Source organism: Cottoperca gobio, chromosome 6 (assembly GCF_900634415.1).
Source record: "Cottoperca gobio chromosome 6, fCotGob3.1, whole genome shotgun sequence".
Classification (NCBI taxonomy): Eukaryota; Metazoa; Chordata; class Actinopteri; order Perciformes; family Bovichtidae; genus Cottoperca; species Cottoperca gobio.
Genome location: NC_041360.1, coordinates 23,381,097 through 23,407,017, shown reverse-complemented (window position 1 = coordinate 23,407,017; position 25,921 = coordinate 23,381,097). Strand labels below are relative to the sequence as shown.

At 41.5% G+C, this 25,921-nt stretch overlaps 3 protein-coding genes across 4 annotated transcripts; 1 reads left to right on the top strand and 2 right to left on the bottom strand.

Annotated features, from left to right (window-relative positions):
* Nucleotides 1-5,254: 5,254 nt before the first annotated feature.
* Nucleotides 5,255-11,539, bottom strand: api5 (apoptosis inhibitor 5). 2 transcript variants are annotated; one of them, XM_029434826.1, is made up of 14 exons: nucleotides 11,223-11,539; nucleotides 10,098-10,259; nucleotides 9,876-9,969; nucleotides 9,527-9,592; nucleotides 8,978-9,129; nucleotides 8,363-8,569; nucleotides 8,113-8,217; nucleotides 7,654-7,743; nucleotides 7,165-7,346; nucleotides 6,914-7,007; nucleotides 6,545-6,601; nucleotides 6,360-6,439; nucleotides 6,148-6,254; nucleotides 5,255-5,922 (listed from the first exon to the last, which is right to left on the bottom strand). In XM_029434826.1, the coding sequence occupies exons 1-14, from the start codon at nucleotides 11,292-11,294 to the stop codon at nucleotides 5,843-5,845; spliced, it is 1,548 nt and encodes a 515-aa protein (XP_029290686.1). In that variant the 5' UTR covers nucleotides 11,295-11,539; the 3' UTR covers nucleotides 5,255-5,842. The 2 variants fall into 2 exon arrangements, with proteins under 2 accessions (XP_029290686.1, XP_029290685.1); XM_029434825.1 differs by having other exon boundaries at nucleotides 6,112-6,254; nucleotides 11,223-11,537.
* Nucleotides 11,540-12,557: 1,018 nt separating this feature from the next.
* isg20 (interferon stimulated exonuclease gene) lies at nucleotides 12,558-16,015 on the bottom strand. Its single transcript, XM_029434856.1, has 4 exons — nucleotides 15,879-16,015; nucleotides 14,386-14,981; nucleotides 13,853-14,053; nucleotides 12,558-13,294 (listed from the first exon to the last, which is right to left on the bottom strand). The coding sequence occupies exons 2-4, from the start codon at nucleotides 14,866-14,868 to the stop codon at nucleotides 13,094-13,096; spliced, it is 885 nt and encodes a 294-aa protein (XP_029290716.1). The 5' UTR covers nucleotides 14,869-14,981; nucleotides 15,879-16,015; the 3' UTR covers nucleotides 12,558-13,093.
* Nucleotides 16,016-21,462: 5,447 nt separating this feature from the next.
* Nucleotides 21,463-25,832, top strand: rlbp1b (retinaldehyde binding protein 1b). The gene is given in 8 exon segments (XM_029434340.1): nucleotides 21,463-21,513; nucleotides 22,377-22,505; nucleotides 22,827-23,031; nucleotides 23,145-23,323; nucleotides 24,168-24,186; nucleotides 24,189-24,325; nucleotides 24,481-24,591; nucleotides 24,892-25,832. Coding segments are annotated over 8 exon segments (921 nt in total). The 5' UTR covers nucleotides 21,463-21,501; the 3' UTR covers nucleotides 25,021-25,832.
* The last annotated feature ends 89 nt before the right edge of the window (nucleotides 25,833-25,921 follow it).

Below are 25,921 nucleotides of genomic sequence, written 5' to 3'. Positions count from 1 at the left end.
ATGTACTGAACCATTATGAATGTAAAAACAAACAATATCAGGATTGCGATGTCTTTTTTACTTGGTTTAATGTGTTTTTTTTAAGCCTTGCTAATTTTTTTTCCGCTCAAACTGGCTTAATAAACTGGTGAACAAAGGAACACCAAAATATACATAGAAGAAGTCGGGAAGTCTACTGTACGATATTAAAATAATACAAATAAAAAAGATCTTAAATATATTTTAAAAATCAATTATAAAGTCTTGAAACCTTAAAAGCAGTTGATTCACAGCATGTTGTGCATTATTAGGGTCTGTGTGGGATCATTTAACACTTATTTTCTGGTTTCTTCGCTGTGTATGATAATCCACAAAATAACACAAACTAAATTAATCCAAGAAAAGCTTAAAAATATAGGTTTCATGTCCAGAAGAACCATTGCCAGCTTTACTATGTGGGACCGTTTTTGTTGAGAGTGTACAGAGGGATGGCTGACCAGGTTTTGTTTGAATTTCAAGCCTAGATTAAGAAACCCTGCGCCCTCCCCTCCCTCCCCTCCCCCTATTTATTTTTCCATCTCTCCTGCATAAATGATGTCAATGGAAGCAGAGCTATAAGGCTATTTATAGAACTCCCCCCCCCCCCCCCCTTCTCTCACACACACACACATACACACACCACCACCAGCACCTCTTACAAACCCCTCCTACACCACACACCAACCATCACTAGCATCACATGCTCGGTTGGGAGCTCTGCTGCACACAATAAACCACCTCAAGAGAAGAATCCGCATGAATCGAGCCGCTGAATATTTATGAAAGGCTTTGTCACATGTGCGCGCATGCCTGCCGCCCCCCCCCCCCCCCTGCCCCATCACCCCTCTTTGTAAATGTGTGTGTATGTGCGTGTGTGTGTGTGTGTGTGTGTGTGTGTGTGTGTGTGTGTTTGCTCTCCATGCTTGGTTATTGCCCGTGCAGCCGTACTTCCCTCTGCAGGAGAAAAAAAACAAAGAAAAAGAAAACCCATTGAGAGGGACAGGAGCGATGCGCGCCCCCTGCCTTCTCATTCTGCTGTTGCTCTTCATTCACTCATTTCGTGCAGCCAGCCAGCCATTCATTCATTCATCACTTTCCCACTCAGTCATTCACACAATTCCTCCCGCAGAGTCGGTGAATGGTCGCACAAATGGGATGAATGCGGGAAGCCACCTGTTCCGTTTGCTGCAGTTATTCTAGATTGTTTGTTTTTTCTTCCTATACAGTTGGAACCACCAAGGTGTGCGCGTGTGCGTGCTCGTACGTGGAAGGAGGGGGTGAAATCTAACATGCCATGTCTCAGGGGACACCAGAGTACACAGTGTTCCCTGGGTATGAGTTTTGGGAGCTCTATGCATAGACCAAATAACACCCCCCTCCTCCTCCTCCTCCACGACTCGTTCGGTCTCTTGACGTTCACATGCTAGATTACGTAACATAGTTAGGGTTTTTTTTTGGGGGGGGGGGGGGTTAAGGTCTCCTTCCATCACAAATAAATGCACGGTTTGCTGCACAAGCGTCTTGGATTGAGAAGAACTCATGAGGTCTGTTTTCTTTAGACTGCCTTCTATTTCTGAAAGGCAGCCGTGATAAAAATAAACTACCCACCCCCCCACCCCCCCCAAAATCTATCATCCACGCTTAGATTCAGAAAAGCTGAATTTCAAACCCGTCCCTCGTCAACGGAATCGTGTAAATATTTATCAGGAGAACGGCAGATGATGCGGCTTATATCGGAAATACGAGATAATGAGGATTTTGGGGGACTAACGGGGAAAACCCCGCGCAGAAATCAGTTTAATCACCGTTTTTGACTTCCTGAAAATCGTATTCTAAAGCTGGTATAAATAGATGAGGTAATCTTGCTATAATGTCTGTTTTTTTGAGAGGCGGGGAGGTTATATATCTCTACAAATGTTTTAATGTGCTTATTGTTTGGCACTGTTGGCATCGTTTCCTTGTATGTTTGGCCATTTGTGTTTTTGTGGTGCGACAGGAGGAATTTAGCGTTTGTTTGTTTTTTAATAAACCACCCCCGGCTTGGTTTATGCATATAATATACAGCAGCACAGGGAAGGGCTGGTTGGTATTTATAGGATGCTGTGTACATCCACAGCGGTCACACGAGCAGCAGCCGCTTCCCTGCACTCCTGCTGAAGTTGACATGTTAACACTCACTGGCTGCTATATTTAGCACAGCCTCACAGTGCTGTTACTATTCCCAGCATTGTACATGAGGGGGCGGATGGTGCGTTTTTCTTTTTTCTTTTGTTTTTTGTTTTTTTTAAAAGGGAAGGAAAAGTTCCCTTTTCACAACTGATGTATTTTCTATCTCTCACCGATACCTCACGAGCTCAGGGATGCTGCAGTTAAAGGTCATCACGATTACAAGCATGAAGGGTGATGGGTTTTGATTGGGGATAAAGGAATGCCTGAGCAGAAACAGCTGATGATGCTGGGTGCAGAAGTGATCAAAGCACTGATAGGGTGGAGCTGACCATGACCTCTGACCTCTGTGTGGAGCAACAGGCCAGAAATAATTGAACTTCCTCACATGAGAAATCTTAACAAATTGTATATAAAAAGATGTCTTCGTCAGGACATAATGCTATTAAACACACACTGCAGTCTAATGAAAATCCTTTAATGTGTTCATCCTCAATCAAATGCTGCTGTCACTGCTGTCTAAAAACTTTGTGTCTCCTACTGGATGCATTCTGGGCAAACCCTGCATTAGTTACACTGCCTGATTCAAGTCTCGTGTGACTTCAGCACCAAGGACAGCTCCCATCAGACTCCCCACACACAGAGGTTCAGTCATAGACATCTCTGTTACTCACGGCCCTCAACATTTATATGTTCCATAAGCGGTCATCTTTTCCCCTCTCCTCACAACCTTTCCTGGACATGTAAAGCAGAATTCACGAGAAACTGGGAAAAGACAACGGTGGGGCTAAGAAAACATGCAGCTGTACCTTCACTGAACAAAACCTTAATGTCTGTAGTGTCAGTTGCAACTTGTGCTCGTAAAACAAGACCTACATCACTACAATACTGGCAACAAGAGCATCACAATCTGCATGTAGGACCATTAACTGTAGCAGGAAACAGGCAGCCTCGGCAGGCTCAGTGTAGATTTCTCCTCATGTCTGTTGGGGTACAGTAGGCCTGGTTATATCACCCCCCCCCCCCCCCCCCCAAAGGTTGGTAATACAGTGAGGAAACCCATTGAGTTCCTCCAAGTGCTTCAGGACTATTGATTTACCTTCACTTCTACTCTCACATGGACTCGTACAGTCGCTCCTTCCTTCTCTCTCTGAGGGTCGTCTTCGCTTCCTCTCCCGCTGCTGCCGCCCACTCCTCTTCCTCCACCACTTGATTATTTTCAGCTCCACCGTATGTGTGTGTGCAAACGCATGTGCCAGGGTTTTGCTGGCTGGCTGGCTGACTGACTGACTGGTGGGCTGGTTTGGGAAATACCTGGTCACGATCAATGAGGAGAGGGTTTATCTTGGTTGCATATCGCCCCCTACTGTCCTGAAATGAAAGGTTCAACTTAGACCTTAAACGCACCATGATGCCTTTGCCAAAGATGTACAGTATCTCTGGAAGAAATAAGAAAATACACCATCAGCCTGCAACTCAGCGAGGATGAAAGATCCAATTAGTAAACAAATAAAAACTGAGGAAATTGATGCATTATAAAGAATTTCATGCATTATTTAGTCCGAGCCCACTGCATCACACACTATATAGACCATTCACACACAAACATTGGATCAAAAGCACTACATGTATTCTGCAGCATTATTTCATTCCAGCACAATAATGCAGTAATTGACAAGTACACCATGTTTCTAAATATACTCGTCAGTTGGACATGAAAAGGAGTGTGATTTAGGATATATTTGTATCTCCCTCTTCTCTGCATCGCTCGCCAGGATCGCAGTGTTCCTCTCTGCGCCTTAACCCGAGCAGGAATACAAAGAAGAGACAAAAAAGACATCATGAAAGCTTTAAGTGACTACTTCGGGTTGGGGATAAAAATAGATCTGGTTGCTCTGCGAGGAAAACCCTGGTCTGGATCGCCCCCTAGAGGGGAGAGTCTGCCAAGACAAGAAGCTGTTTGAGTGGACAAGCACCAAAATCAGATCTTATTACAATTACTTTCTTTTTATGCGTTTAACATACTTCGTTATGGACAATGTCCGTCCAGCAAACACGATATCTGCTCAACTTATATAGAAATTATTTGCACTTTTTGGTTTTTCACCCGAGTTAAAACTATTCAGTTTCCTTTTAAACGCTTCCAGTCGATTCAGAAAGTTGAGTTTGAGCGCCCCTCCTGTTTCAAAGCATCCACCTACACACAGCAGCACGCACTTGTCTTCACGTGCGGACCTGTAGCACCCACTGAGTGCGTGTCTTTAATACAGTGCACGTGGACATATTCCTTGTTTTTTTAATTGCTGCATACAGTTTACGATTAAAGATTTGGTTTTAGAGTATTAATAATACTGAAGGTTATTGACAAAGATGTGGGTTAAATTAGGATTTGGTAGGATTCAGTTTATATCAAACTTGGATTATGAGGTATAACCTAACTTTCACATCCAATTACTGTGTGCCAAAGACACTTTAAATTACAGCAAATATTGAACGCACTCAAAAAAAGGATGTTTTTACAGTGGATTTTGATAAAGCTTAATGTTTACGTGAATGAATATAGTAAATAGTAAAATAGCATAAAGTTGTTTGTGTAGGAAAATGTGCACAAAGCAAGCAGAGCCTCCACCACCAGTGTGTAAAATAAAGTGTGTTCTAAACATGGCGCCTACTATTTATAGCCCGTTTCATTATCGAGAGCCCAATTCTACTTCAAAGACACACACACACACACACACACACACACTATTGTTGCAGACATGTAGACAGCTGAGAAGGCACGTTTCTGTACTGTGTATTCTAAATGTAGATGCCAGATCGTGGGCTAAAAGTACTCTCCTTACCCCCCCTGCTTTGGCACAGATATAGGAGTACAAATAGAAGGAAGAGGGGAAGGGGAAGACAGAAGGGTGGAAAGGATCATTGCGTGACGGGATCGTCTGGAAAAGGTTTTAAACATGCACGTAAAGTTCTGAACTGTGACAGATTAAATTGTGTGGAGTTGCATCTTTGTCTTGATACCAGATTAAGTTTTAGCACAAACTTATAATAACAAGTAAAAGGACAAAAGTTCATACTTCCATACAAGTTTATGATAAAAATCCAATGAAACATCATCATTGATTTCATACAAAGTAGCAGTCAGCCAATTCAACTTAAGGTCTAAAAAATAATTAAAAAAGGAAATAAAGATTAAATAAAAATGTAGAAAGAAATGCATTCATCAACACGTTCCAAACAAAAGGATTTTTATCTTTTCCTACAACAATCTGACAAAAATATTCATCAGTTACAACTTGGCAGTCTTTTGTCTTTTGTTCCACAAAAATACACAGAATATTTTAAAAAATGATGGGAAAAAACATTTAGATTTACTTTAACTATTGCCTTGGCCAAGAGGATTATGGGGAGTAAATGTTGCAAAGTCTGCGCTTGTTATGTTGATATTCTGAAGACAGGAAACCGAACACCCCCGCCCCCCCCCTCCAAAAACACAAAAACCTGGATGTGTGAGATGGAAAGTGAAAAAGACGTGGAGACCAGTTAAAAAAAAGAAAAGAAGAGTAGGTGTCAAATAGTCCGTCTTGATGCGGAAAAGATCCTGATGTGATGCAGTTCAATGAGCAATATGTACTGTATGCGTGTGTGCGCGTGTGTTTCAGTAGATCCGGCCTCGGCTCCTGTTGCCTCTGCCGCCAAAGCCTCGTCCTCGGCCGCCCCTGAAGCCGCCACGCTGCTCTGGAGTAAAACAAAAAACAAAAACAGGTCAGTACGGACATACGACTGCAAGCTGACCAATCATAAACATTTCAGGCAGAGATGTGGTCATTAAAAAAAGATTGTATAATATATAGAAATCGAAAAAGTAAACGCACAACCGTTGCTACTGAAAATGAATAGAAAAGAGTGCCACCGAGTGCTCCTTACCATTAGTAAAATTGCCAATGGTGGCGCTGTACTTGCCGCTGGGGGGATTGTAGATTTGCCGTGCGTCCCTCCGGGGCAGAGGAGAGACCTGTTTCTTTGTGGTACCGCCAGAGCCCATCTCCTCACCCGATGGGCGCTTGGGCCTACAAACACAAAGACAAGAAGATGACGACCTCATAGGGCAACAAGGACACTTCAGTTGCTGTGTGTGTGGCTTCCGATTGCTTAAGCAGTGGGAGCGGACTTACGCAGCTGCCTCTGACTTCTGGACAGGTTTCCAGGAAAGAGTGACGGTGCTCTTGAATGATGGAGGGTTGTGGAAGAGATCCTGGAAAGAAAATAAAGATTAATTAGGTGATATTTATACAATAACGAACTATTGGTTGCAACTCAGCGTAACATTGTCACAAAGTAGAGCCTGAACACACGTTACCTTGATGAGGACGTTGATGTTGTTTGTGATCTTGAGGGCCACCACTTTCATCTTATTCTGATTACAGAGAGAACAAAAGTTAGTTACAAGATTCAACGGCAGAACTGAAAACACGGCCGAGTAGAGCTGAAACAATTAGTATTTTTTAAAGAAAATAAGTCATTTTTCATGCAAAAATATATATATCTCTCAAATATGGTGAGGTTTGCATCATATTAAATCATCAGTGATGTTTTGGACTCACAAAACAAGACATTTGATGACATCATGGACTTTAAAAAGCAAACTGGGATGGACATCATTAACTATTTTCTGACATCTCCGTTTACATGTTTACATTTCCACGTATCAAACTAAAGCGGTCGTTACCTCGTCTGTCTTCAGAGCATCTCCCGTTTTGCCTTGCAGTGCTACTCGCAGCTGTCTGATGTAAACCTGCAGACCTCGGGCGAAATACTGTAACCTGTTGAATCACAGAACACATTCCATATGAAAAGCGGCCATTTTGGATAAAAGATGACCAAAGTGAGCGAAACCATCAAAATCATTCACACTTTTGGAACAAGCTCATTTACATGAATCATTTCAGCCTTGATGTTCTTTGTGCGTCACTCCCTCACCTGATCTTGAAGTCTTTGAGGCCCTCAGCATCCACTTTTTCGAGGAGGAAGTCCGGCAGCTTCTTTCCCAGCTGGTGGAAGCCGAAGAGGAGACACTCCACGTAGCTGAACTGCAGTTTGGGCTCCTCGCTCGCTGAATTCTCTCCGTTCTCCGCCTCATCTGGTGGCAGAGGCATGAACTCCTACACAAACAAAACAAAAACATGACAATGAATGTGGGAGCCTGCACTTATAGATAAGCCAATGAGGACATGTTTCAATAAACCCGCCCCTACTTTGAGATTAACAACGCTAACAGAAGTCAGAAAATGAATCCTCAGTGGGCCACAATAGAACACTGACTTAGAGGATGTACATCAATATGAATGTAAAGAAAGGAAACGTCTCAGAATGGATCTGTGGGGACAAACTGCTCGTGTGTATTTTGATATTAAAGTCCGTTTCCACTTGTATTCCTCCAGGCTCAACAACAGGACAGTCTGTTCTCACCAGCAGCTTGGTAAACAGCATGTTGAGGTTGGGCTCCAGCTTATCCATGTCTCCGCAGAACGGACTCATCTCAGCCAGTAGCTTCAGCACCTACACACACACACACACACACACACACACACACGCACACACACACACAGCTTAGCAGATCCCCTCACACAGTGTAATGTGCTTTGCTAATGAGAAACAGTGCTGTGTGGTGCAGACTAATGACCCATTAACAACATGCAGTTGGCTGACACCTCTGACAGGTGGCTGCCACGCTGACTGTTTACAACCGCTCACCAAATGTCTGACATTAAGAGGATCGACCTCATAACAGTGGCCATATTTTTATTATATTATCGGCCTCTTTATTCAAATGCCAATGCATTTTGTCATTGTTCTTCTTGATTGAAGTTACCTCAGATAACCTGCACATGATCAACCTGGAGTTTCCGACATTAGTTTATTACTCACCTCCAACTGAATGTCCAGATCAGCCACAGGAGTTGTGAGGGCGCTGAGGTTGGGCAGGACGTGTTCACAGAAGTAGGTTACAAAACGTGTGGAATGGACATTTTTCTGCAAAACAGGAGACAACTATGATTAATTCACGCTTTAAATATAGTAAACCACGATTGCTCGTGAATGCATAAGTGGCCTTTACTGCTGGTCATATCTTCTAAACAATGGAACTTAGTTGATAAAGTGCATTGGTTGTACTCACAGAGAAGAGGGGCAAGGCCTGGCGCGTGCACTGCAGCAGGCGGTCAACGGTGTCGGGATCGGCTGGGTTAAGAGCCTGCTCCAGGAAAGCCTGCTCCACCACCAGCTCCACGAGCTGCTGCCGCCCGTTCACCGTCTGCAGCACCCGCAGGCCCGACACTACTCGCATCAACAGCACAAACTCCTCTCCTGTCACATCCTCCAGCACCTGAGGAGACAAGAAACACTTTATGAACACGTGTTAGTTGTTAGTTTGTTTTTACACAGACGTGATTTCTCTTCCACAGGGGGAAGCATTAGTAACACACAAGGCAAAAGCTTCTTTCTACTTTCAAAATGGTAAAGCATATGGTATAAAAACTAAAATAGCAACAGTGTTTCTAATATGATAATTCCTGCATTGTTTTAAATCAGGCTGTATTTTTCTCTCATCTACCACGATATCGAGCTGCACAGTTTTTCCAAGTCGCTCGTGAGGATATTCAGAACTTTTCTTTTGCATTATGTGACAAAATCTGAATCCCATCCCTAGTTTACAGAGCATGACTCGAGTCCATCATATGGTGTGATGTAATTACATGGTTACATTCAGATCAATCCCACACTATATGCTAACCTTCTTAGTCTCTGCAAAGACGTAGTCCTCCACCTCCTTTGTCATGACTTCCTCTGACAGGGTCTTCAGTTTAGTTGACAGAAACTTGATGGCCCTTTCTCGCACTATGTCCTCTCCCTGCAGGATCTGAGAAAAGAGGCCTCCGAGAGTACCTGGGCGACAAGACAGCAGTAGAGGAGGATTGTGTCAATGCAAGTGAATAATTACAAAACTCAATCTGAAGTGGGGGTGCAACGATCAAGAAATACACAGGAAGTTGACTGATTGATATCTTATGTTTACAAAACAGTACAATCAGAACATTTGAGAATACATACAGGATTACATAAAATCCTCTCCCTAAATAATACGAGGGGTTTCACATGGCCAACAAGACAGCCCTACCAAAACACAGGATTACAACAAATCATCGCAACAAGCAGAAATACATCTCACTCTGGGATATAATTATGCCGAAGGAGGTGGCGGTAGAGTCATTTTTCACACTATCCTCTGACATGTAAACAAGAGCATTATTTTTGGCTCAATGGTGGAGAATGCAACACTTACCCTTAGCATCTATTTTGAAGATAGAAACAAGTGATCCATTCACTTGGTTGAACTCTGCTGTATCATCTGAAAGCACAACAAAATACGGATTCTTCAGAAGTCCTTCAAAATATGATATTTAATATTAGCAACACCAAGAGACCGCTATGCTGCTCGGACTTCCAGGATATCAAAAGGAATTATTCCGGCTGAAAACCAGATTATGATTTCTAAAACTTCTAAATGTAAACATGTATTTTTAGGAATAATCTGCCGATGTCAGTTTGGTTGTTTGTAAAAAAAAAAGACAATCAAATACACAAAAAGCAACTATTCGTCTCTTAAGTGTTTAGCATGAGACGTCCAATACCTGTCTGAAGGAGCTGGGTGAGAATATCTGCAACTCTGAGGATGTTCTCGCCAGTTGCAAACCGCGGAAGCTCCTTGATGGCCTGCCGCCGGATCTGGACAAAGACAAGCACACAGGATTGTTATGATGGAATAAAAAGGGCTGTTGTGAATCTATACGGCCATGGGAGGAATCCGCACAACAACCTGCAATTTTACACGCCCGGTGTCCTTTAATACTCACCGAGACATCCTCATCTTCACAAAGATCAAGCTGGGCATTAATTGCTGAATCGGCCAGTTCAGGAAAGCTGCTGAAGAACTTGGGAATAAACTGCGCTGCCAGGCGCTTCTCCTTCGGGCCACCCTTCACGCCATCCAATATTACTTGATAGGCATCTTTGTGCTGCAGAGTAAAAGAGTTGATCAATAAAAATGTACAAGATAAACAAACATTACAATTCATACTGAACCTCACATTAGAAAGTAGGTCGAATATATTAAGAGACCTAAGCTGACCCTTTTTAAAGTGGGTGTTGCTTTGCACATTGAGTGGACCTGTGTGCAACAGTTCAATGGGGAACCCCCCCCTTAATGTTTGCATGTTTACAATCAGTGAGGCTGAGAGTGCCCTGAAACTAGCCTGTTCTCAGTTGCATTGTGGGGAAGCGTTTTCTACTTTCTAACGTTATGGAAAAGTACTTCACACGAGAATACTCTCTTTAACTGGCAGCCTTGTAAGATATTTCGTTAATTTACTAGAAGAGATCTCAAAATACAATAGAGTAGGTGCCTTTATGTTTTTGATACGCAGTGTATGCAGGGTATTTTTAAATCACACAATCACAAAATATCAACTCTAAACCGGTAACCCGACAAAAAACCTGAGTGTTGACTAACGTATGAACTCAAACCACGTGATCTGTGTGCTATGAATCGAAACTTAAATTTTGAGGTGATGTAAATGATTTGTAGTTTGACCCAACAAATCAACATGCAGATACACATTGCCTTGAATGAGATGAATAGCGGCTGGTTTTTAACTAACAAAGGTAACAAAGTACGCATAATTGAGTTTCACCCGATTTCGGTGTAAATTAAAATGGGCTCATAGTAAGTAAATCAACGTTTGAGTGATCTTAAAAATAATTAATGTCGAGTTAGTGCCGCCTATCGTAAGTGTCGCTATGTAGAGGCCATTGACATTACCACGGTCACTACGTTAGCTAGCTACAGTTAGCCTAGCACGCACACAACAATGTTGTGTAGCTTACAACAAACAGTGGAAGTGATATAAGCTACTGCGAGAAAGAAACAACGCTGCCCGTTCAACAATATTTTTTAAATGAACTATTTGGCTTGTATTTACCTGACTGAGGTTGTCCTTCGCATCAGCAAGGACCCCGTAGCTCCGATAGAGATCCTCGATAGTGACCGCCATCAGCGTGCGTCCGGCTGCCTGCCGCTCACAGTTAGAACCGCCGATAAAACCAAACAAGAAACCCGCTTTCTGGTCGCTTTAGCTCCTTTTAAGGACGAATGTGACCCAAACAATGCCGTACTGTCAGGATATATGTTATTCGGAAAGGGGACGGTGAGATGAAATTTCGAGAAACCCGTGAATGAACACTGTCCGTCTTCCCGCAATCTCTAGTGTGCAAGCTAAAATGCTAAGGAACAATGAGTAGAGTGCATGCGCATGTGTAGCCAATCGCTTGAAGACTTGAACACACGTGACCAAAAGTCTGCGCTGAACTTGTGCGCAGTAAAACCACGCACGAAAACAAACAGTTTGATGTGGAACAGCAAAAGCGTATTTTAGCCACCTAAAAACAACATCCGTTGAAGAGTACGCTATATTTAGAGTATTTTCACCGTTCATTTTTACCTTGCCGTGAAAAAAGTTATAGTTTTTGTTTCTGACTGAGAATTAAGCCGTAATCTAGGCACTCACCAAAGCCACCAGACTCCATTGACAATAACAGCAATTTTACCTCGCAAGAACACAAGAGTTGCTGGTCTACAGCTTCCTCGATCAGTTAGTTTGTTGGTGTTATTGTGGGATATTGGTTAGTTCGGATTCACCGAAGTCACACTAAAACACAGAAAAACAACCGATGGCGGCAGTGGTAAACCAGAAACCCCCGTGTTCTGCGAAGTAAACTTACACTTTTGTTCAATGGAATCTGGAGTCTTTGGCTGAGAGCATAGATGGATACAACTGTTTCCTGTCGGAATATCACCTGGCAAGGTAAAGCAGTCCACAGCAGTACATTGTTTTGCTTCTGTCTTTTTGTTTCTCCAAACTGGCGGCACCCCCACTGCCATATAATGTAGGTCCATACCCTGACGATCAATAGGTACCTCATACAACACCACTTCAAAACATCCAAACTATCGCTTTAATATGTTCCTGTTTTCAAAGTGTTGTCTCATTCACTCATTAAAAGCAAACTAAATGATCGTTTATTTGAACATGATGCCAGTTTATTGGGACATTTATGAGCAGCTTACAGTGAGAGGTAATGAAATACCAATATTACAATTCACAACTGTTATATAAAACCTTTAAGGCCACATATACAAGGAGGTAACTGCAACAGTAATACAACAGTTTGAACTAGTTTTTAAAAATGTTTTTCCTTGTCAACAGTGAAAACCATTTATAAAGCTGCAACTAGAGTGTGCTCAGAACAGCCACATGTTCTCATGTAAACAGACATTTTTAAAAATCAATTCCAAAAACAGTATCTGTGGCCTAAAATCAGTTCCATGTCCTATTTATAGTTTAATTTTACCTTTCAAGTAAAAGCAAATACTGTTTGAGAACTCCAAACTCTTCATATCATAAGTTAATAACCTCACATTTTAAGAGCACCAACAATTGTCACCCTATAAACATAATCAAGTCTGTCACAACTAAGAACTCTGCAGGTAAATATCTGGTTTCACAGCAAAAGAATATGCCGTTAGTAACTCCAATACTCTTTAAAGAGGCATTCATTCATTCAGATATAAAGTTATTTCACCAAAGTGATGTAGTACATCCTCTCAATGAGACAATGCAGATAATATTTTCAGATTCCCTTCAAAAACGACTTTATTTACTGTCAAGGTGTGTTTTTTTTTGTCCATATTATTTAAAGTTATGTGAATCTGCTCTGGTGACTGTACATCACCATATATAATGTACTCTGTTGAGGTATTTCCAACTTCACACATGTCATAAATAAACTCCTCTCATTGGCTGTCAGCTATGACATCATCCGGCCAGTACTCGTCCTGCATGTAGTGGTTTGAGGAGGCGAAGTTCGGCTCGTGTGGAGCGTCGTCGTCCCTCATCTTGTTCTGCAGCTCCTGCTCCCACTCGCCCTCCACCAGCTTGTAGAGGTCGAGGGAGGCCAGAGCGTCCTCCACCGAGCAGTGACCCCTCTTCCCCACCTGGGCAGGTAAACACAGACCGGGTCAGCATGGGTCACAACGAACACTTTAAAAACACAAGGCACTGTAGTCCAAAGGAAAATCATTCTAAGATACTGTTTAACCACTTGGACTGTTTTTGATGACCAATTTTCTTTAATCGCAAACCAACTGGAGCCCAACCAACACTGGATGTTTGAGGTCGATAGCAATATTGCAAGGGTCGCTCTATAACACATTGATAATAAAAAGCACCTTGACATACTTCAAATAGCCGGTTTGGTCCCTTAGAGGTAAGATAGAAAAGATAAGTACACTAGCAAAACAGAATTGCATGAGTGTATGTGAGAACCAATACAGTGGCAATACTTTGTGTACTTTTGAGATAGCTTTTAGTTTCAACGAAAACCTTATTTATCAGTAAGTATATAATACATGAGAAAATATGGGGATAAGCAAATTTGAACAGACAAAATACACTTTTCATTTTATTTATAATGGAAACACATATTTACATGTATTGTATTAATACATACATGTATATGTATATGTATATGTATTAATTCTTAAAATGCTCACCTGTATCCTCCTGTCCAGCAGCTTACTGGCCAAGATTTTGAGGGAAGAGCAGCGTTCGCGGGGGAATCCGGCCAACCGGCTAAGATAGCGAGTCGTACACGTGTCCCGGACCATGTGACCTGGATGGAGCATGTCCAACGCCTCAAAGTCGTTGTAGATAGAGTGGCCGACAACCACTTTGCCCTCAAGGATACCGAGGACCTACAGCAGAGAGGCCGTGCGAGTGCAGAAGAGGATCAATATAAATGTACCTGTTTATAATAGAGCTTCATGTACCCCTTCAGATTTGAACTTTCATGTGAGGGTTATTCAACCTGCACTACAGCTTCTCTCAACAACTCCTCACATCTTCATACTCCTCTCAATTTTACTTCAATAATTAATATTTGCTAATTTTAGGTGTGTAGCTGTTACTCTTGAAGCTTAGACATTACACATGTATACTCACTGCTTAAGATGACTTATTCATTACTTTCTTAGTAAACAAGTATTTAGAGGTATTTAGTAGTTTTCAGATTCAAAGCGGGCCTCACCTCCTCCCTGGCCTGAGTGAAGGGCACGGCGTTGTGCAGGTGATGCCTCCGGATGCCACTCCAGCGAGTCCTGTAGTCTGTGACGGGCTGACACGGTCTGACATATTTATCATACAATACGCGGCCGTGATAGTCCAGGATGCTGCAGCGGGCCAGCTCACTGCAGCGCCCGCCAGGCCCCGTCCCCACCATCTCACAGTCCAACGCCACCACTGTGGTCGAGCACGAGCTGAGGCACGGTGAGCTTCGACCGCTGACTGGAGGACTCGCCTCAGAGGAAAAACCACTGTCCACCTCCCAGTGGTCTCTGAAGGATGAGACTAAACTGTGGTTTGCGTTGCTCGATTTTGTTTTTTTGACCAGTTTATTTGTATCCAGTGGTTCGTTGTTGTTGTTCATTACTTTCCTCTTCACGTTGGCGATTATCATCTTCTGTGGCCATTTCTTCTTGCCTCTTGCGTTATCCATGGCATGAAGCATCATGGATTTTTTTGCACAAATACCGGTAGTTGCTGAAAGGCCCCCGGGAGCCAGCTTTATTAATTTTTGACGACTCTGCCATCATCAACAATTGAAACCTGCATTGCAGTCATTTTCTGAGAAAGTAAAAACAAAACACAAAAACACCCATTAACTTTAGGAAATAAATTCAGTAGGTGATCACTACTATTCATGATGCTTGTACCTTTTGCCACTAGGGCTGTTGCATAACATTGGTGTGTGTGTGTGTGTGTGTGTGTGTGTGTGTACAAGAACACGTTTGGCCAATACAACAGACTGACACTGATTCTGAAGCAACAAACTCTCTTGTTTAATGCATTTAACAGTCAAATAAGATCATTAATATATATCTAAAACGGTTAATTATGAAAGTGTGGGAAATGTCAGAGGGGCATTAATCCCATATATTCCGTGTAAGATTATGGGCGACATATGCCGTTCTGTTGAAAAAGACAGTGCCACCAAACTCCATTCAAAAACCGGCAGTTTAAAGCCTCGCTCGTTATTAATGAAAGTCGATGGTAATACATAGTTGGTAGGTTTCAGTAGTAAATCTAGCATACTGTAATTGTAGTATAACTGTATGTACGATCCACTGAAAGTCAGAAAATGTGTCCTCGTGCTGCTCGTGATGATCAGTGGGCGTCTGGGTGACCCATCGTTATAAAAAGCTAATTACTAAACAAGGCAATGACGACTGGTCCATTCAGGAAAAAGCAAGGACACGTGTTTAATGTATGCATGTGTGTAACTTTGTTGATAGAACAAGCCAACAGTAATTAACAGACATTTCGATGGAGTTTGGTGGGCAGTTCTGGAAAACCGACAGTTAGCTAGCTGAAGAAAGAGCCACGTCAAACAACAACACACTAAACATCATTCAAGTTTAATATCACCACAGACTAATGCGGAGAAATGAACCTGTTGACACAAAACAGAAGAGTAACGTTGCGACATGACAATACATACAAATTAAATCATCTCTACATTACCTTATGGGGTAGCACGTGTACAGTCTGATCAATGCCTGGACGTGTCTGCAGCTGCTGCTTCTTCTTCTTCTCTTGATTTAATGGCGGCTCGCAAACAGCTTGACGGTGCATAGCGCCACCTACTGTACAGGAGTGTGTAACACAACTTCTTAAACTTACCTTAACTTCCGAAAGCAAACTATAAAATATTACTTACAATATTTAACCATATATATCCTTGAGGAGAACTCTGCAGACAAAGGCTTAACATTGATAACATTAGCTGTATATCCTGTGATGAAGATGTATTTTACCTTCATGCCTGTGAGAGGCAGCAACGTGCTGCACGGCTTTTAGACTGCCGGTAAATATACGAAGAAGAAGAAGACTTAGAGTACACGTGCTGGTTTAGTCGGTGTTATAGTCATTATTAAATATGTTTTAATGTCATATCGTAGCGTTACTCTTGTGTTTTGTGTCAACAAGACTTCGCATTAGTCTTACGTGATATCTTTTCAAGGGGCTTTAGGATCTAAACTCATTTTGTTTGCTTTTAATTACAATTTGCTTTGGACCATCATTTAGTAAAATAGCAACACAATGTGATTACACTGAAAGTTAAAATAATAATAATGATGTGTCTAGAAATCAACCTAAAAGTTAGGACTCATCATACTTTACTTATTTTCAAATAAGCATTTATTTATACTTTTTTGTGACCTTTAATTTTGAAAATCAAATATAACTTTTTATGGATCCGCAGGAACAATACTAATAAAAAATCTTCTTGTTCAAAATTCAATTCATAAACCTTTACCTTTACCTTTACACAGTTAGTTTGATAAGTGATTGAGGACTCATTGGCCAGCAGTCTTAACCCTGCACACAGGCTGAGGGATGTAATTTAGTGCCGTTTGTCCACCAGAGAGCAGTGACACGTTTATTTTTCAGCTTTAAAATGCTGCTGCTCAGTACATTTCTTGTCACAGTTCTTAAATAACCATATTTGATTTGCCTTGAATTGTTTACAATTGGATTGTGTCCTTGTGATTTTAGCTTTTGATGATTCAGATCACTTCTTGGTTGATCCGGTTAAACTTTTTTTTCGACATACAGCACAGTTTAAAATATTGTATGCATACCCCATTTCAAACTGTGACAACAAATTATTCTAATTTATGGTTAAAATGTGCTGTTATCTTGTTTTGTAAATGTCCATCAATGCATTTAAAGGTATAATATGTAACATTTCTGCATGTCTAAAAACAACTAGACCGATGTTATATGTTATATGTTGTTATATATTTTAGTTGTGTACTATCCCAAATTCCAACTATTTTCAAACCCAGAGAAATCTGTAATTATATCTGTTTCATGTGGGTCTGCACGGACTGTATGAAGTCTGTAACGCATCAGTGTTGCTGTTTTTATCCAGTTTTGAGCCACATTTTTATGATACACTTTTTAGATCTTGATTGTTTAAAAACATTATTTTTAACCTGATGAAGAATTCTAGTCTTCGGATTAATGTCGGTGATGACTCCATCTTTTGTTATTGTTCTGATTAAGAGACCTCTAGTGGCAGAAAATCTGACTTTCATATTGCAATATTGCTATCGGCCTCAAAGATCCAGTGTTGGTTGGGCTGTAGTTGGTACACAATTAAAGAAAATTGGTCATCAAAAACAGTCCAAGTGGTTAAACAGTATCTTAGAATGATTTTCCTTTGGACTACAGTGCCTTGTGTTTTTAAAGTGTTCGTTGTGACCCATGCTGACCCGGTCTGTGTGTACCTGCCCAGGTGGGGAAGAGGGGTCACTGCTCGGTGGAGGACGCTCTGGCCTCCCTCGACCTCTACAAGCTGGTGGAGGGCGAGTGGGAGCAGGAGCTGCAGAACAAGATGAGGGACGACGACGCTCCACACGAGCCGAGCTTTGCCTCCTCAAACCACTACATGCAGGACGAGTACTGGCCGGATGATGTCATAGCTGACAGCCAATGAGAAGAGTTTATCCATGAACATAAACATAGAAACATAGACTGTATAGCCTTCTCACGTTAAGGTAAAACGGTAAAATATTGTAGATATAGAGTACACTAAAACTTCTTTTTTAGGTGGCTTAAATATGTCTATGGTAAGTAATACCCTGACTATGGATAAGTACCTCATACAACACCAGTTTATAGCATCCAAACAATCCCTTTAACACTGTTTGTCTTTGTTGTTGTGCCTTTTATTTACGTCACTTTAGAAGTCTTGTGCTCTGGTTCAACTTCAGTTTGTGGTAGAGTGCTGCCGTGTGACTCATGATTTACACATCGGTACAAGAAAACCCTCTGCTTGGCTCAGCGCTTCATACTTTTGTAAAAAAACAACATAACACAAGGTTTATTTTATTACTGGGCGACAAGGATAACTGAAGTTCTTACACACAGACTTGATCTTACAGGGAACATGGCTGAAGAGTAATCTGTGCACCATGTTCTTTTCATTATGGTGGTTTTTTCATCTCTACCAGCATTCCCAGTTAAATCCCAGTGACTGAAATACTTTCCTTCATGTGAGTCATTGAGCTGGAAGGCTGCACAGCTGTATGTAAGTTTGTAAAGCTCTAAGTATATTGAATATAATATCATTTTCTAGATATGAAACAAAGCGTGCTGCAGGTGGAGCTGTACATTTTGTTTTGCTCCGTGGCTCTAAATAGCTTTGTCATTCAAACACATGAACAAACAAAGCCTGAACTTGGCCACACAGCTCAGGCTGTAGGGAGAGAACAGAGTCACATTGTTTTTTGTCCCAATCCATCTAAATGTGTTCCCTAAATCGCTTTATTATATCAGGCCTGATTTACAGATTACGAGTCGGCTGCCTGCTCCTTCATCGTTGCATCAGGAGAAAAATGTGTGTTGGTGACGTCACCAGAGTCAGAGAGAGGAAGATGGCCAACTTACAAACACCAAGCACAAGAAACCTGCCCGGACAGAGGTTCGGGATGCTCGACGTGGGTTTGTGGCGTTCCCAGTTCAGGTCCAGCTGGGAAGCTTTGCTGCAAAGAATTAAAGGTCCAGTGTGTAGGACTTAGAGAGATCTATGAGCTGTAATGGAACATAGTTTGCATAGCTACGTTTTCATTTGTGCATTATCATCTGAAACAGAGAATGATTGTGTTTTCGTTACCTTAGAATGAGCCTTTCATATCCACGGAGGGAGCGGGGCCCCACACACTTTTTATTTATTTATGTTTCTTAAAACCAAACAGACTTTTCTTAATCTAATCTTTCAATTATTGTTAAGACAGAAGGTTTTCACTCACTAGCAGCTGAAAAGCAGAAACTATAGCAGCTACTGCGATTGCAGCGTGGCGTTGCGTTCACTGTCCAGCGGCTCTTTGTTAATGTGTTTCCACGCACACACCTCTCTGTTGCTCAATTACTTGAGATTAATCTAGAGACTCAACCTCTGAGTACGTTCAGTGCGATTAGATGAAGTGCTCACGTTATATAAACCTTTATGTTGCTTTCAGCTCCTAACGCTGATATATTGTGTCTGTGAGAACTAATCACAGGCAGTTGTGGATAGTTCAGATCCACGTTTACTGATCTGAAGTCAGTCTAAATCCTTCTGGGTATTAGTTTATGAAAACAGAAGAGATGTTGAGTACATTTTTAAGCTTTTAAGATTTCTACTTTTAAAGCAAACATGTGATTTATGAAACGTTCAGAATATAAAACTGGTCGTTTGTACCAAACCTTTTCATTTTCTTTCCCCCCTACCATTGTGCTTGTCCTGCTTTTAATGATCTTTCCTTTATAAGTGTAGGGTTGCAACTGAGTCTATGAATTATCTTCTTGATTAATCATTTGGTACATGAAACAACTGTGAAACATTCCCATCACAATTTCACATCTTCAAATGTTTTTGTTTTTTGTTGATACTTATGATAAAATGAGGTAGAACTTTATTAACTGTGAACACCTTTAACCACCGTCAGCTGATCGAGTTTATATATAGTTGGCTACATGTATATATTATATATATAATGTGTTGTTGGCCCCTGTTGTCACATCAGAACCGTGTCTCATGGATTAGATTTATTTATTAGATGATAACTATAAATTAAATACAGATTTATATGATTATATCGAAGCCCTTTCTTTGCAGAGTAAAGAAATCCACTTCAATAAAAGAAATCTGAGATTTACTTAAGAAAATAATTCCTTTTGCTGCTGGTCTTATTAAAAATGTCACACCATTAGAACCAGACTGAACTCCCATCCAACGTCACGTCTCAGGCCTCCACCTCTCCTGAGTGTGATCACGTTGCTGAGTGAGAATCAGCCGTCACAATGGTCACTTTTCACTCCGGTCTCCTTGGAATGCGATCAAATCCCTCGACCCCCTTAAACCACCGTTTACCTAAAGTGTGTACTCGACATTACATCACTGAAAATGTGCCCTGCCTCTCATCACAGGAGCCTCTCAACCATTGGCCCAACGCTCTCCCCATCACTTCCTCCCACACTCAGCCGCTTTTATGTTGATTGAAAAGAAAAAGAAAGTCGTCTGTAATCTGGTGTGACGCGACTAATCCCAACGCTACAAATCATAGGACGCGTCCACCTCGCTCCACACAGACGACTCCTCGCCAGCAACCTCACATCTGCCTCAGGTAAGACTCGTCCGCTCGAGGTGCTGCCTCACTTCTCTTTTCTTCCTCAGATGTTGTGCAACTCTCAAAGTGTGCAGCTCTCCTCCGCTCCTGCTCTGCTGTTCATGGAGCAGTGATTCTGACCAAGAACACTTATTGTTGATGAAAGAAATGTTGGATATTTAACTGACAAACACAATGTTCTGCTTGTATCTCGAGGTATTTGAGTGGTAAATCTAATTAAATGAAGGTAAGACTCGGTAGTTGCATCATGGGAGCTGCATGTGAACAACAGTTGCTCGTGGTTCTGCAGCGTTGGAGCGACTACTGAGTGGAAAATATTATTATACTCCGCCGGACACACGTGTACTCTGTGTGCAGAGACAGTACAGCAGGTGGAAGTTCAGTCTCTCCAAATCTCTGACTGCATAATAAAGATTTCTGTATGTATTATATTCAATATAAAGAAATGTAATAGTAATGAATGCCTGTCTGCGCTTCAAAGCCACGATGTCCAAAGACTACAAGGAAATGTGTATATAATGACACAAGATATTTAAACTAATGTTGCAGCCAAACAAATTAAGTGTTTTAATCAGTTGAAGCAATTAATGTGACAAAATCAGAGCTGAAACTTTGTATTATTATATTTCAACATTAATATGCAGGTTAGTATTCATTTGGTTCAGTCAGAATATTCAAACATGTCATCACGATTGCTCAAAGACAAAAGGGATATCTTCTAATGTACACAAACTGTGTTGACGTGATGTGTCGATTATGAAACCAAAAGGCCGTCGACCTTAAATCTCCTGCTAAATCATCAGGAATGGGCGAGTGCTAAATATAGCTGAATCAAGGTACCCTGTGATAGCATCAGGGAGGGGTGAAGGGGGATTACAGCACAATGTGTCAATTGTTTTTCTGCTTAGTTTTTACCTCCCTTTCCATCTCTTCCCAACAGTACGACGCTGATCTAAGGAGCAGAAGACATGGCTGTGGTTGTGAGTATTTACACTTTTACCTACATGCAACTTGCTTTTCTCAAAGAGATTTAATCAATGCAGATATGTTACTGAGCTGTAATGGCAGCGTTGAAGCATTAAAGACCTGCCATTAGGTAATTTGCCAAGACAAATACCTATTCAAGTTCCTGTAACACGGACTCAGCTGCAGATCAACATTTCTCAACACCAAAGCCCATTGTGACGGACGGCTGCAGTAGCCTCAGCTGCTAATCTCTACTAGAAGTCCTCATGTGAGGGAGATTAATAAACACTGAGGCCTATTGATTATTGCTCCTGCAACACTGCTGGAAAGGCATTTTTGTCTCACGTGGATAAGATGCTTTTTAAGCCTCACACAGCACAAACAAGTCTTGTGAATTAAATTGACATATTTATCTTCCGTCCAAAGCGACATGCAAGAGGTGGGAACAAGAGATCACCGGATTCACTGTCAGTCAGCAGGATGGAGAACAAGTGTAGACACGGTGAATGCTCTCCCAGTGAGTGAGTGTCCATAATACTGTAGCAGGACCCTGGAACTGGCACAGCATCCATTATTAATAACACCTGTGCTGTTCCTGCTATGATGAACTGTCCACTGTGTGAATGACCTCTTCAGGTGTGGACACTAGTTGTTATTATAGATACTTAAGTGTGCTGCTTTGCTCTGACTTCAATTGTTCCACTTCTACGAACTCCTTATATTACAACTTGCCATGAATTATGTTGGAATCCAATGTCTGGTCTTTAAAGTTATAGATATAATGTGAAGAATATGGATCCGGATATCTAACTCCCTGTTACCGTTGATCCAACTAAGTCGTCTGTTTGTACATTAATACCGACGCCTCTCTCTTCAGAGTGGAACTTACCGTATGGTGTCGGAGGAGGAGCAGGCTCTCCGGGCCAAGCTGGAGCGTCTCACCGTCAAGGACCACGGGCCGGTGTACGGACCCTGCGACAGCCTGCCGGACCACACCAAGCAGAAGGTACCCAGACATGTTCTCACATTACACCAGTCAGAAAAGCCACGACTACAATCTGTCACTCAGGATGTTTTAAGCTATATACGACTGGAGGAGAGATGAGTGTATTATGGGATATCAGCAGACTATGTTGCAGTTTTGTTGCTCCTGTGCAAACCCACCTTTCCTCACATTAGTCTTCTTCAAAATCATGCACTAAAACATAGGAAAATGCCGACTCAGAGGGTAAAAGGCTCGCTAGGCTAGCTGTCTCTTATTGCATGCATCGTAACAGCTGCTGATTCCAAACCTTGCGCTAACTGTCTGCTGTGGCTCCCCCTACAGGCCAAGGACGAGCTGAACGAGACGGATGAGAAGCGAGTGTCGGCGGTGAAGGAGCTGCAAGGAATGATGAAGGAGAAGGCTGATGCAGGGGACGACCTCGCCAAGGGGGTGCAGGACACGTTTGGGGAGAAACCAGACAGTCTGCTGGTCCGCTTCATCCGGGCCAGGAAGTACGACGTGCCCAGAGCCTACGACCTAATGAAGGGTATGTTAGAAGCAGTTTGAAGTGGCAGTCATGTCTAAAGTTAAATACTTCAATACTTGACACCAAAAAAGTCCTGTTGTGACCCTATAATCTGCTCCTGCGTTTCCTCCCAGGCTACGTGCGTTTCAGGAAGGATTACCCCGAGCTGTTTGAGAATCTGACCCCGGAGGCCGTCCGCAGCACCATCGAGGCCGGCTACCCCGGCATCCTGCAGAGCAGAGACAAGTACGGCCGCGTGGTTCTGCTCTTCAACATTGAGAACTGGGACTACGAGGAGATCACGTTTGATGAGGTGAGCAACCACATATCCCACAATGCACCTGGAAAAGCATTTTTCCAATCTCACTTTTCATTTAAATGGTTAACGAGTTCTTTGTTGCACCAATCTGATCTCGTCAGTGGTGGAAGAAGTATTACTTAAATTAAGTAAAAGTATCATTACCACCGTGTAAAAAAATATGCATGCATTGAAACTCTTACTTCAGTAAATATAAATAACTATTAATATCACAATCTACCTAAACTACAAAAGGTAAAAGTGCTCATGCAGAATCACCCATTTCAGAATAATATAATATATATATATATATATATATATTATAAATATATATATATATATATATATAATATATATATTATAAATATATATATATATATATATATATATATATATATATATATCTATATATAATATATATATATATATATAATATATATTATAATATATATATATATATATATATATCTATATATTATATCATATTATATAAATATATATATCTATATATATATATCTATATCCCTCTACTATCTTATCTATATATAATATTCTTCTTCATATCTATATATTCTACTTATTATACCTATATATCTTATTATATAATATATATAACATCTCTCTATTCTACATCCTTTCTATCTTCTATCTTCTCTCTTCTATCCCCTCTCTCTCTCCATCTCTATCTTCTCAATATTTATATTATAAATATTATATATAATATATATAATTTTGTTGTCATGTGTTGGAGTAAAAAGTTAAATACTGGCTACCAAAATGTAGTAAATGTAGTAAATAAATAGTACAATAAACATGTCTTTCTGTGTGTGTTTGTGTGTGTGTGTGTGTGTGTGTTCAGATCCTGCGTGCCTACTGTGTGATCTGGAGAAGCTGCTTGAGAACGAGGAGACTCAGATCAACGGGTTCTGCATCATTGAGAACTTCAAGGGCTTCACTATGCAGCAGGCGTCAGGAATCAAACCCACCGAGCTCAAGAAGATGGTGGACATGTTGCAGGTGGGAGAGAGATGAATATTCTAGAAATTAAAACTGCAGATGAAGTTTAAGTGTCAGATTCATTTCTATGACCATGTCTATTCTGCAGGGCTCGTCTTCAGTGAAGGTTTCAGAGTTATATCACTAAACTATGTTACTTTTCCGTTTCCCACCAGGATTCATTCCCTGCCCGTTTCAAAGCCGTGCACTTCATCCACCAGCCCTGGTACTTCACCACCACCTACAATGTGGTCAAACCACTCATGAAGGGCAAGCTGCTAGAGAGAGTGAGTCACACCAACATGATCCTCTAATGACGGACTGCTGCTCCTTCAGTCTGTGACATATAATCATGTTAGAGCAAACAGTCAGAGAGAACTTCTCCCTCTTTAATCATTTTACTGAGAAAGTGCACGTGAAATGTTGTGACGTACACTTTACATGAACTGGTACTGCACAAGTGTTAGCGTCATCTATCTTAATTGTGGATTCAACACACAGATTTAATCAAATGTGAAGATTTGTGTCCACTTATTTACATGTTGGACTGTTTGAAAAGCCTCTAACAGCTGCCGTCCTTGCTCTAGGTGTTCGTCCACGGAGACGAGCTTGAAAACTACTACAAGGAGTTTGACGCCGACATCCTTCCCTCCGAGTTCGATGGTAAAGGTTCCAAGTACGACGGCAAGGCCACGGCAGCCAGTCTGTTCGACTGAACCTCCACCTCGCTCCCTTTGCGCCAACCAGGCGGAGAGCCACATCATATATTACAAACCCCACAGAGTGTGGAGACTCAAAGCCCAAATCTAGCTGCGTGGTTGTAGGAAGAAAAAGAAGAAGTTATGAATGAAAGTCTGTGAGAAGTTCAAGACATGTTGTTTTCCATAAGTCCTGACAATAATGCATACTGTAAGTATTAAGATTTTGGACCTTCCCGGCTGTTTTGACGTTTACTTGTTGAAAGAAGCTCTAAAAAGACCAGATTCACTATATGTTATTTACTCCTGCACAAGCACGAGAGCTCAGAGCTGAACTGAAACCACCAACAAAGAAGAGTTTCCACGCTCACAACCGTCACTAATCAGAGAGTAATAGTGACCTCATGTGCTCGGTGGGGAATTCCCAGGATTCAAGACTTTGCAAGTTGATTTCCATACCAAACTGAAAGGAATGGAAGTCCGTGGCAGCGTCACTGTACAGTACACATAACGTGTCTTTAGCAGGCGGAAAATGCAAATCATTCAAATACAACAAAGTCTTTAAATGTTATTTCACGAGTCAGAACACACAGGCTGACCCACGCTAAGCCTAAACGAGTGCTTTCTGCCTGGCTTTGTGCTTCGTTTGGCCCGTAGTTCACACACACAGCTCGTTCTGAGTCTCCACCCTCTGCCCCCTCGTCTCTCCGTGAAGGCTGATATTCCAACAAGTGCCTGTCTCTGCTGTGTTTATTAGATTGTTCTTCAGTATGAATATTATGAAGTTTTACCCATCGTGCTACCTGGTGCACCAATAAGAATGTCAATGCATGTACAATAAACTGTATATAAATATAAGTTGCAGTCTTTGCATTATTCTGCACAGAGTACTTTTACTTTAAGTACATTTAGCTGATAA